Source organism: Microtus pennsylvanicus, chromosome 21, assembly GCF_037038515.1.
Source record: "Microtus pennsylvanicus isolate mMicPen1 chromosome 21, mMicPen1.hap1, whole genome shotgun sequence".
Taxonomy (NCBI): Eukaryota; Metazoa; Chordata; class Mammalia; order Rodentia; family Cricetidae; genus Microtus; species Microtus pennsylvanicus.
Window position 1 is genome coordinate 35,073,983 of NC_134599.1, and position 12,649 is coordinate 35,086,631.

Below are 12,649 nucleotides of genomic sequence, written 5' to 3' on the forward strand. Positions count from 1 at the left end.
CAAGCTGAATGTGGCTGGAGAGGGAAGAGTCAAAGGTGAGTTCATTCAGGATAAAAACAGACCCATGCCTAACAGGGAAAGTGACTCTGGACACTAAGAATCTAGTCTGCAGAAAGGAACAGGGTCCAGGCAACTGTGTCTCTGTTCCTGGGAAAAAGGCAGGGATGTATAAATTCTGTGTTAAATGCGCCTTTATGCAATTGGGAAAAGGCTGTGAAGAAATAATGGGCTGCTCCTATTTTTTTTAGCCGTTTATTATCAGATAGCCAGAGTTCATTATATAAATCTTTCAAAATAATGAGATATTACAAGAATAGTTTACAAGTCAGCTCTGATTGCACAAATACCTAACACAGGAAACTGTCTTACAAATACATACGTTTTCTTACAAGAATACTTCAATAAAGAAAATAAGTCTCTATAGGTCTTAAAGCAAATTTGATTGTTTTTTTCCCGGTCCTGCCATCACTCTGGATTCTCTTTTATAGTAATGTCTGCCACATCCCACAAAGCAAATTACACCCCGCGGCTGCGTGTCTTTCAGCCTCTACTAGGAATCACAATGCTAAAAGGCTTTAGGCTTCCTTTTCTGAGCTTCCCCCGAAAGGAAAAATTCTCATATTCAGGCTCAAAGAGGTAATTTTTAAAACATTCCTTCAAAACTTCAATGAGGTTAATCACCATTCTGAGCGACTCATCTTTTCGGGTCTCGCTCAGGCTAGACCAGCTGATAGTTCAAACCTGCAAAATCATGTCATTAGCTCATACTCCATGAAGGGAGCCCTGGAAGCAAGGATGAATACAAGGATTAGGGGAACTCAAACGGTAGATAGTGATTAGAAAACACTCTCAAATTTAAGGTCTCCCAGGCTGGGGTGGCAGTAGTTGTATAAAATACTGAAGAACTGGAAAACACTACTTAGGCCAGTGGTGTCTCATCTCCAAAACACCAACGGACACAGAATCTTACGTCTCTGCATCCGGGTGAACTCAATAGGTGACGGTCTTCTTACACTGTGGCTTTAATATATGCTAGTATAGAGCCACCTGCCCAAAGTGATGCTGGATGCAGGGGAACAGAATCCTGACCACATCTGCCTAGAGACAGGACCCGCCAGGGAAAACGTGTGGTGTGCACACGTTCCCTCCACGGTTACTGAAGAGTGTCCACTTGGCACAGCAGATGTCTTTACTTTCCAGGTAGCATGAATTAACATCAAGAAATTAAGAGTGGCATTGTACAGTCAAGTTCCTGAGAGCTTGGGAATAATATCCAACACCCTTCTGAAGAGTCTTGTCCAGCTCCAGTCCGACAAGTTTAAAAGCACTTGGGGACTTTTGGCTTCTTCCCCACCCCAGTGGAACCAACCGGCAGAGGATGGAAATGAGTTGTTTGGCATTACCAGACAAGGTCCATCACATTATCAAGGGTCATATTTGCATGTAACAGCTACTGCAGGGACTTTGCAAATTCAGCATAGTCGATGTATCCATCATTGTTCTTGTCATCATCTCTCAAAACGCCATCTATTATGCTAATCAGTTCATCCTCGCTCATTACTGGGGCCTGCTCACTCCCCTCCTGCAAGAGGGCAAATGAGATGAACAGGTGCAGAATTACAAAGGCGCATTAGCAAATGCCTAAAAGTTCCGTGTTGACTTACTAGAAGCTTTCAAGGTAATATGTGGTCACTTCTAGGAATCTAGACTCATACAGCAGAGAGTGTCAATTTATAAAAGATCCACGTGGGAAACTACATATGCTAGTTACAAGAAAGATGTGACCAAAACAGATCCTTGCTTTTTTGCTTTAGAAACTTACTGTTTACTCTTTTTTTAGTTATGAAAGTAATGTACAGCCACTGCAAAAAGTCGGGCAGGTCTGGATTACAAAGAACTGTTTGTCAAAATCTATAACCTATACACTCATCCTAAGAAAAACTCTCAGGGCCTGAGCCCTCTGAACAAGTCGCCTAAAAAAATGGAAACGGTGACATACTGGACACCTCAGGGCCAGGACACGAGGAAGAAAACACTGTCAACGGTTGGCATGTCTGCCCTTTGAAATCACTATGCCGTCTAGAAGCTGGAGTGGGAGGGTTGTGCCAGCTGCGAACCTGTCATTGTCAAGGTGGCCAGCTCTCCCTTGGTCACATCTCTGGCTGCCACCACCTCATGTGCCAGGGCTGCTGAGCCCTAACTCCCCAGGCACCAGTCTCCCCATCCCTACCACACAGAAGCCTCCCCAAAAAGACTGCAGTGAAAACTTGCTGGTGCTCCCTACTGCCTGCAGGGAGAACCCACACTGAGCTTGTGGTGGTCCTCCTCTCTCCTTCTCCCTCACTGCAGCAGAGGGGAAAACATTCAGTCTGGATCTCAAGTCCCTCAGCTAGAAGAGGATAACAGTGTCTGCCCCTGCCCAGGCTGGCTATGGAAGTGCCTTGGGACACCAGCGAGCACCGCACAATACACACAAACCCCAACCCCTCCCAAAGCTCTCTGTCCCTTGGTCCTAGAGTCACCACCATTCTTCTCAAACCCGCATCGTGAACCTGGTCTGTCTGTTAGGCTGGACCCATAAACTCTAGATGCAGTGGAAATGCCGAAGTGGGCCCAGCCTGGGCCGCCAGCTCTGCTTCTCTGGGGAGCTGAGGAGAGGCAGGCTGGCACTAGATGGGAAGAAGCTCGGCCGCACGGCTGAGGGACAAGGACAGCACCGGTCGCCTAGACCAGGCATGACCCAGATGCGCCCAGCCTGAACTCCCTGACTTACCTCCTTATGGACGTGAGTGATGGCCGTGGAGAGCTCTAAGCCGTCAAGCAGATTATTGCCATCATAGTCATGCATTTTGAAATAGTGGAGCTGCAGTTCTTGAGGGGACATCTCCTTCTCTGGTTTGTCAATGACACCTTCTAGATGTTCCATGATATGCCTGAAAACCAACAGTCAGAACATGCCAAAACTTTAAAAACGCTGAAAAGTAAAACTGTATCCAGTTCAGACACAGACCACATTCAAGGACACAACACACAGTCAGGGCCACAAAGTGACCAAGCACGCAGGCCGCCTGTCTGAGTGGGACCAGAAAAACACGCAGGCCACCTGTCTGAGTGGGACCAGAAAAACACGCAGGCCGCCTGTCTGAGTGGGACCAGAAAAACACGCAGGCCGCCTGTCTGAGTGGGACCAGAAAAACGCAGGCCGCCTGTCTGAGTGGGACAGGAAAAACACGCAGGCTGCCTGTCTGAGTGGGACAGGAAAAACACGCAGGCTGCCTGTCTGAGTGGGACCGGAAAAACACGCAGGCTGCCTGTCTGAGTGGGACCGGAAAAACACGCAGGCTGCCTGTCTGAGTGGGACCGGAAAAACACGCAGGCTGCCTGTCTGAGTGGGACCGGAAAAACACGCAGTCGCCCATCAGAGTGGAACCAGAATGCCTTCTCTTTCCGGTTGGAATTTGCTCACAGTATTTTTGAGCTACCAGTTTAAAAAGTAATTTTTAAAATAAGGATTAGAATAAGCATGGTGGCACATGCTTTTAATCCTACTCAGGAGGCAAAGGCAGATGGATTTCTGTGAGTTCAAGGCCTGTTCTACACAGCAAGTTCCGGACCAGCCAGGGCTACATTTGAAGACCCTGTCTCCAAAAAAGTAGATACAAAGTATAATGTGTGAAGCTTACTCACCAAGAAGGGCTGGACATTTGAATGTGTCACAAAAAACCTTGTCAGAATCAGGAAGCCATAATTATATTCTGGATTCTGCTACTACATGTGTATTGGGGGCGGGGGGAATTAAAGAAGACGACCAAGTTCTAACAAATAATTCACTGTTTTTAGGCTTCAAGATCCTCCACCTATGAGATGGTGAAGACAGAATACCATACAACCAGGAATCCCAAAGGGCCAACCTCTGTGAGGACCTGACTTTGCAAACCCCGTTTTAAAGAAGGACCTTCATCTTAAACCCCATATAAGGAGTTGGGGGGTGTGCAATCTCAGCTCCAGAAATGTGCTGAAACTTGAACAAATACCCTAAAAATGGTCAATCAAGAAGATAGGGAGCAGGACCATAAATTTAATGAGGTCCAGATATTCCTAGGAGGCATCCTGCCCTTGAAGACATCTTGTCAGTTATTAATGGCTCTTTGTTAGGGCCATTCTGACCAACGGGTTCAGAAACTACCTTATCCTATGTATTCCTCACCCAATCCGAGACGACAGGACTCCAACTCCCCTGACTATGGTGTTTTCCCTTTAAACGTTCTCCCCTTCCCCAGGTTTGGGGCTGCATTTCCCTCACCCACTGCATTGGCGTGGTGGAGGTGTGGTCCAAACTCGAGTATAAATATGAATATTATTAAAAACCCTCATGTAATTTGTATCAGAAATCTGGCTCCGTGAATTCATTTGGGGACCAGAAACTTCGGCATAACACCTCCATATTTGAAAAATGTCCAGGAGCCCTATAAATTGGTACCAAAAGAAAGAAGGCGGGGTGCCCTGTGGGCGAACCCCATCCCCCGGTGAATACATACTCTTGATCGTGCACTGTGTTCTTGTCCAGGCCCACGCTGCCTTGATGGGTGCCAGCCCCAGGGTCATGGGCCCTAGCATGTGGAACACAAAAGGTCCAGAGCAGGACGCACAGGAAGGGAGCACCGAGCAGCCGCAGGTTTGTCATGGTTCCTGGTACCTGGGAGGTGGGAGACACAGACGATGAAGGCAGAGCCCTAGAGCTAAGGTCCCTTCTAACAGCTGGCAGCATATGCTCTTGGGAAGCCTGGGAGGTGGGGAGACCGCAGGCAGGATCCCTTAGAACTGGCTAGAGATCAGCTATGGGACTGGAGCTGGAGCTCAGGGACAGAGCCCTTGCCCAGCCTGCACCAGGGTCTGGGTTCGATACCCAGTACCACCAGCCTTGCTACTAGCTCTCCTGGTTCCCACCACTCTCTGATAGTAGAGGTCCACAATTTTCTGATGGAATGACAGAGGGCTGAGCAGGCACACGCGAGCTTAACAGGACCCAAAGCCTAGACCTGTCCACATGCTGACAGCCCACGAAGACAAGCGCTGCCCACTGGAGCGTGAGTTCTCAAAACAGAAAACCCCTGGGAGGTCTGAGATGCCCACAGGCGAAGGACTGACATGCTGATGCTTCAGCTAGGCCTGGGCAGACGGCGGGCACACTGGGTCTAGGAAGGATGGCAGCCAAGCAGGAGAAGGTGCGGCAAGGAGCTTGGTCTCGTGGCAGGCAGCAAGAGCGGTGGCAGGTGTAAAGGTGAACGAGCTACACAGGCTGAGCCAGGAGGCTGACATTTCCTGAGAACAGAGATGAGATCACAGGCTGGCCTGGCTTCAGGCCGACTTGGCTCGTGGCTCAGCGGAAAGGAGTAGAGGGAGGCAGGACTGGAGACAGGACCCTGGGAGCTGAGGGAAGCCATCAGGCTGGTCACAGCAACCTCAAAGCAGTGATGTGGAAGAGTCCATCACCCCATCTTATCCCCTCGCCAGGGCCCTGGAAGGGGTTCATAACAGAACATGTGAGAGCATTGGGAAGGGAAGTTCCACCGAAATTCAGATTACATCTTAATGACACTTGGACTTAAGATCAACAAGACAATTCAGCCACCTGGCAAGCTCCCTGAAGGCCAACTTAGGTCACATACATGCTGGCACCGCAGCTTAGGTAGGTCTCTATTACCTGCTGCTTCACTGGAAAGTCCTGTCCTTTCTGGGTTTCGATGGGAGACTCACCTCAAAATGGAAGGTGAAGACAACTCAGGACCTCAAATACAGCCTGGTGTTCCCATCTCAAAAGGCAGAGCCATTCCACCATGACTAACAGTAGCAGGACCCCAAACCTTCAGCCATAATGTTCAGGTTCCCCCTCAACAGTCCGTAAACTCAGCACAGCTCCCAAGCTGCGCCATCTCCTCCTTGTACCCGGCTGGGAAGCGGTGGCACGGCAGCCCTTCACCCACCCTAAAGCTCTCAAGGAGGACCTGAGAGATTGCCATCCTCTGACATTTACGAAGTTTTCCCATCTCCTGCCATTGTCCCTACAAAGGGAGCGGCAACCACTGGGAGGTACAATGTTCAGGGTGCAACAGAGCAGTCTCCAGCCTGACTACAGTCATGTGCGGTGACAACATGACAGCTGTCATTCTGCACAAGGCTTCTAATATAGAGTGATGGGGAAACTCTGCCAACCAATCACATCTAGTTAAGGCGTGGCTACCTGGAGCCCAGGAAGAAAAACTGGGAGGACTCAGGTGCGTGCTCTCTCTGTGCAGTCGGACCACCCAATTTTGTAGCGTGAGTTTCCCCTTATAACCATGAAAATATAATTGTTATTCTTGAGTTGGCCTGGTTATTTATCGTACCGACCTAATTCGCAACACCTGCCGCCTGATTCGTGGGGCCACTAGAGTCTCTGGTAGCTCTGGCCAGCCGTGGCCATTTGGGCATAAACTGCCCCAGCTTGGCACTCAGCTCAGAGCCCCATAGCCCTCCCCGCTCACTTCCCCCTTGGCTTCCCTCACTGCGGCTGCAGCTGCTGCTGCTGCCACCACCGCAGCCTAAGCTGGGGCCAAAAGTCTACCCAAAATTCATATTGTAAAGTAAATATATATGCACACACAAGTACACTGTTTTAACGAAGACTGTTAAATTGTGATTCTTTTTACCCTTTAATCTCAGCACTAGGGAAGCAGTGGCAGATGAATCTCTACGAATTCGAGGCCAGTCTGGTCTACACAGCAAGTGTGTGTGGAGATCGGGTTGGTTTCAGGTGTCTTGCTTAATTGCTCTCTATGGAGGCAGGATCTCTCACTGAAGCCAAGCTGCTGATTTAGCTAGTTTAGCTAGCGAGCTTGCCTAACCCCTATCTCTGCCTCCCAATCACCGAGATCATAGGCAGCTGCCACATACCTGGCATTGGTGTGGATGGTGGGTATTGGAAACTGAGTCCTCAAGCTGCAAGCAACTTACCCATTATGCCATCTGCAGCCAAGTTCTGACATCTGTGTAATTAAGGGTAGAACTTTGAAGCTGTCCACTGGACAGATAGTTGAGTTGGGTGATCACTGAATCTGTGGTTTCCTCTACCAACATGGTTGGATCCAGTTGGGATGTGTATCTATGGGGATACTTTCTACTCAGGTAATACCAAAGAGTAACCAAGTTATTAATAAACATACCGTGAGTCCACATTATCCTTTTGTCAAATGACACACCATAAAAGCCAAGAAACCACTGAGCATACTGCCACAGGCTCCTAACCAGAAGGAAGATCCCACAAGCACCATAATGACAAAAGGTAACTCACTGCCACCTGGGAAATTAAATGCTCCCAGTCAAGAGCAAACAGAGTGCTCCATCCCGCCCAAAGAACAAGTTGCATCATCCACACTCCGATTACACAGTTCAAGGCCATGGGCATACAGTTTGGAAGAGAAGCCCCGGGAATTCCCAAGCCCACTGGCTTTCAGGAAATTGCATTAGCCAAGCTAGAGAAAAATCCATGTGAGAAGAGATTGATTAACTGACTGATTCTCCTTTCCTAAAGACGGGCAGACACCCATGTGTGGTGTTGTGGAGTATTAATGGAAGATGTGTTACATTCGTTTATGCTGTGGAAGCTAGGGCAGGAGAGAGAAATAGGCAGAGCTGGTGAGCAGAGAATAAATACAGGAGAAATCTAGGGAGAAGAACAAGGAACAAGAAAAAGAGGAGAGGAGGATGCCAGGGACCAGCGAGTCACCCAGCCAGTCATGGAGTAATGAAATTAAGCTATATAGAATAAAACTTTTTACCTAAAAAGCCCAGAGGCAAAATGTAGTTAAAGAGAAACGGGATAATTTAAGTTCTAGTCAAGCTAAGGCCGGGCATTCATAAGTAAGAATAAGTCTCCGTGTTATTTATTTGGGAGCTGGGTGGTCGGCCCTCAAAGAGTTTAATAAAAAAAGCCAACTACCATATGGAGTCTTCTTCTGATGGGCCTGAAGTCTTGGAAACTTGACTGTCAGGTTCTCCTATAAATGGCTCATTTATAGGTTAGGTTAACAACTACTCATACACTCTTGATTACTCACTTTGGGGGAGATCATCTTCAGCGGAACACGCACTTTGGGAGAGACCCGCACATGGCAGTGAAGGAGGAAAAGGACATTGCTAAGCCCAACAGATCAGCCCCTTAGCCCAGGCGGTGAGGCTCCCATCCAGGGGGCTCAGGAAATGACCCCTGCCTCAGCATTTGTCACAGGAGCAGCAGGCGTCTGGTAAGGCCGTGCTGGCCTCCCTAAAGCCTTGACTCCACCAGGTCCCTCTCACTGCGCCTGCAGCCTCTGTTTCCATTGACTGCATCTCGCCATCCCTTCTAGGCATGGTTCAAAGACTCTTGCAGCTAGCACCGCCTACTTCCCGGTCTGTTTCTTCCTTCCTACTTTTCTTTTCCCCCTTCCAAAGGCCAGGACCTTGCGTACTGAACAATGCTGAGCTGGCCTGAATAAGATGAGATGTGGCACACCAATATGTCAGCCTTTATCTCTGGCCTAAGCTTGAACTCTCCTCTGAAGCATTCCCACTCCTGGGAAGGAAGGGCTGGCCCACCCTTCCCTCCAATTGTATCATTATTCCTATCAGAGAGTTTTCTTTCCTCCTAGCTTTCCTCTTAGCAGCTGTTCATAGCTTCTTTTCTAAGTCCTGGGGCTCTTAGTTAAGAATTTACATTCAAAGCAGCCACGTTTGACAACATACAGATATCCTGTACCCAGAGTCAATGCCAAAGAAAACTGCCCAGCGCTTGCTTCTTACTTTGCCAGCTCCAAGTTCTTGAAGTAAAAGTAACCAGTAAGTCTCCAGGTTAAAGAAACCTCTACATGGGCTGAGGCTGAAAACTTGTCCTGAGCAGGCTGGCGTTTAATTATGATCTATCTGATCACTGGGGGAAGCCAAAGAAAAGTCACACTACCCTTATACATTTAACTAACAGCCTAGAAACACAGAAAGAGCAGACCTGCAAAGGCTGGGAGAACAGGGCTGTGGACTCAGGCTGACCCCTCTATCACAGATCACAGGCTAATGAAAAACAGAGGTCACTAAATGAGGTGCCCAAGAGTATCACACAATCCCCCACTCACACTTGGAACGACGCAGGAAGCATGCGAAGAAATATTTCAACCAAAAACCTGTGTCCCTCGAAGAAGGAACATACGACAGTAAACACCTAAACTCAGACAAGACTTGGATCCCATGTAGGAACAGAATAATCAATCAGTTGCGGAGGGACGGGTCTTAAGAAGGTTGAATCACAACAGGCTTTGCAGGCCTGTGCAAGAAAGAGCTTGAAAGGGCAATGAGAAGCCACAGAAGGGCAAGGGAATGGGGCAGGGGTGGTGGGACATATGAGATTTAAGTCTGCGTCTCTAGCTCTCCTGTACTGGATGAACAGAAGAGGCTCAGGAAACAGTCAAAGGAGCAGAAAGGGAGGCTGAATTGCCTGGGGCAAGAAGGTGTTCGGAAAATGAGAGTTCCAAATGGGTTCGATGCAACTAAGGAGTGCAGGTGAGAATAACGCCCAGGCCTCTAGTTTTGAGCATCTGTGTGGATGGAGGTGCCATATGCTCCAGAGAGGGAAAACAAGAAAAACGAGCATCCCTTGTCTTTACAACCGCCCAGGCTCAGACTAGTCAACCCCGCCTGGACAACAGGACCTGTGGGTCTGCCCCAGGACGATGGGGGAGCCAGGGCAGAAGGAGTAGAGCCCAGGGCCCGTGTGCTTCCAGGCCAGCCGGGGTCAGTGTCCAGCCCACATAGCTGGACCCATAGCATGATACTAAGACACCTTCCCCTCCCTACTAGGGGCAGAGCGCCGGGCCCTGCGGGCAGACACTTCTGACCCCGACGCCCCCTCAGAAGACAGGCTGCTGCCATGGACCACAGATTCCGCTGCGCCCGGATGGTCGGCGCCCTCCACCCCGCCGCTCCGGCCTCCCATCCCGAGCCTCAGACCTCGGTAAGGCCCGCTGACCTCTGCCCTGAGGGCCAGACTTCCCGCCGTGGGTTCACTCACCCTGACAATCCCCGACGCAGTCGCGAAGCACTCCAGCGTGAGCCTTGCCAGCTACCGTCCCCCGACGCTTATTCCCGGCCCGCCGGACCCGCCCCCCGCCCAGCCGCGCACGCGCACCGCCTCCCACCCGCCCACCGGGCCCGTTGGCCACGCCCCTTGCGCGAACCGCTCCGTTGAGTCCACGTGTCCTGCGCGGCTGGTCCGTCTGGACCCGCCTCCTGAGGGCGACACCCGGCTGCTCCGGCCACCGGGAGCACCAGCGGGGCGCTAGTTGCTAGGCAACCCCGGAAGCCCCGGGACGTGACTCGACGTGGGCTGTGGGCCGCCGGATCCGGATGGGGCGGACTCCAAAGCTGACCAGCCACCCCTTCTCTGTCCTTCGGCTTCGTTCTTGGTTCCTGCGGTTCCTCACTGCAAACTGGGTCTAAAGAGAGTAAAACCCCAAATTCCTGTCCTAATGAAACAGCCCGAAGATGCCGGTGCTCGCCTGCGCCCCTCCGTTTCCCAGATTGGCCTACTTCTATTTTCTCTTTGCTTCATTCCTCATCGTCAGTACATATTCACTCACAAGCTCCACCAAGACTTTATGGATGACCCAGCTTGTGAAGTATCTGAAAGCGTCTGTTTTTATTGTTTGAGGGAAGATGCAATCATTTGAAAAACGATCCTGCCCTTTTCTTCTACACAAAATTGTTCAGTGAATGTGTATAGACCACATGTATGAGCCTGGAACTGTACATTTTAAAATTCTTCTGCTATGTGTATCCATAAAGATACACAATCAGTTTTTTTTTTCAGATGTGCCTACATCAAAAAGGGGAGAGAGTAACTGTGTAGAGAGATTGTATCAAAGTCGCCTTCCTTCCTTAAGACCTTAAAAATTGGCCAATACTGTCTTTGTCTTGCTCCCCCTCTTTCATCCAAGATTAAAATCTCAACATTATCCCATAGGGAGAAAAAAAAGTATCAGAGTCTCTAAAGAGATTATTAGCACAACATTCCATCTCATTTTTAAGTTTAGATTAATTTGATCCAGTTCATTCTGGGTACCCTGAATCTGCCGTCTATCCATCTTCTACCTATGAGGCCCTGTCCTGGGAGCGCCAAATACAGGCAACTTATAATACCTTCTTTTAAGAAGGCCAGTAACTGATAACTATGTCCTCAGTCTGTTTAACCAACACTTGCTTATTTTTTCTTTTCATTACGTTGAGGCAGGACTTCAGCAAACTCAGGCTGACCTTGAACTTACTACGCAGGTGAGAGAAGCCTGGAACTCCTAATCCTCCTTCCTTCACTCCCAGACTATTTTTTTAAGTAGGCATTTGCCACCAAACCAGTCACTTCCCTTCTTTCCCCTTTTCTGTGAATGCTGTCGTTTGTCATCTCTCTTTCTACCTCATCATTCTTATCAGCATATGAGCTTGTCTTCTCTTTCCCACAGTGCTATAGAAATGGCAATCTCCACGCAAAGCCAGTGGTCTCTTCTGGCTTGCTTACTTCCCCAACACTGTTCACCACACACACACACCCTGAAGCATTTCCCTTTGTTTTATGACACCTGCGCTCTTTGTTCTCTTATCTGACTGGTTGTTCTTTCTTGGCTGTTCTGGCTTCACATCCTCTGGTCAATGTACAAATAAAAATGTGTCAAGGTCCTGAGTGCCCTTCTCTAGCAACACGGTGTGATTTCAACTAGTCCTGTGCTCAGAAGCCCAATTGCATGCAGATAAACTCCCAAAAAGGGTTTTATATGTGTATATGTGATGTATTTATATGTGTCCATGTAGGGGTGTGTGTGTACCTAGGTGTGGATGCCATAAATCTGCATTGAATACCTTCCTCTTATGTTTTGAGACGTTCTCTCAGTGAACCTGGAGTTCATCAATTTGGCAAGGCTAGATGAGCAGCCAGTGCGCTCTAGGGATCCTGTTGTCTCGCACCTCCCTCCCCCAGCACTGGGATGACAGACACTTTCCACCCTGCCAGGCTTTCCTATGGGTGCTAGTGGTCCAGGCTCAGGTCCTCTTGCTTGGATGGCTGTGCTTTCCCAACTGAACCTTCTTTTCCATATTTGTTTATCTACAGATCACATACCTCCCCTTATCATTTTCAGTTCCCCTAAATAGCTGCGTCCTTCTTATTCCCATATGAATGTCTAACTGGCATCTCTAGTTTAACCAACCCTTCCAAAATCTTGACTTTCTCCCTCAAACCTGTGTTTGAGTCTTGTCTCTCAGTCTTGTCTGTTATAGCTATGTCATTGATATTCATTCAGTTGCTCAAGTTAAAATTCTATTAATTTTTATTATTTTTTATTTTATTTTGGTTTTTCGAGACAAGGTTTCTCTGTGTATCCTTGACTGTCCTGGAACTCATTCTGTAGAGAAGGCTGGCCTTGAACTCACAGAGATCTGCCTGCCTCTGCCTCCCAAGTGCTGGGATCAAAGACTTACACCACTACCACCCAACTAGTTAAAATTCTGAAAGGTCTTCCTGATCCTATCACCTCTGTCTATAGTCTTTCAGCAAATCTCTTTGTGATTTCAAGACAAGACTTTAAAACACATTTAT

General features: G+C 48.8%; 1 protein-coding gene across 2 annotated transcripts; it reads right to left on the reverse strand.

The window, feature by feature from the left end:
• Positions 1-236: 236 nt before the first annotated feature.
• Positions 237-10,176, reverse strand: Mcfd2 (multiple coagulation factor deficiency 2, ER cargo receptor complex subunit). 2 transcript variants are annotated; one of them, XM_075955599.1, is made up of 5 exons: positions 6,934-6,973; positions 5,705-5,757; positions 4,539-4,696; positions 2,774-2,933; positions 237-1,582 (listed from the first exon to the last, which is right to left on the reverse strand). In XM_075955599.1, the coding sequence occupies exons 1-5, from the start codon at positions 6,938-6,940 to the stop codon at positions 1,451-1,453; spliced, it is 510 nt and encodes a 169-aa protein (XP_075811714.1). In that variant the 5' UTR covers positions 6,941-6,973; the 3' UTR covers positions 237-1,450. The 2 variants fall into 2 exon arrangements, with proteins under 2 accessions (XP_075811714.1, XP_075811715.1); XM_075955600.1 differs by lacking the exons at positions 5,705-5,757; positions 6,934-6,973 and adding an exon at positions 10,076-10,176.
• Positions 10,177-12,649: the final 2,473 nt, after the last annotated feature.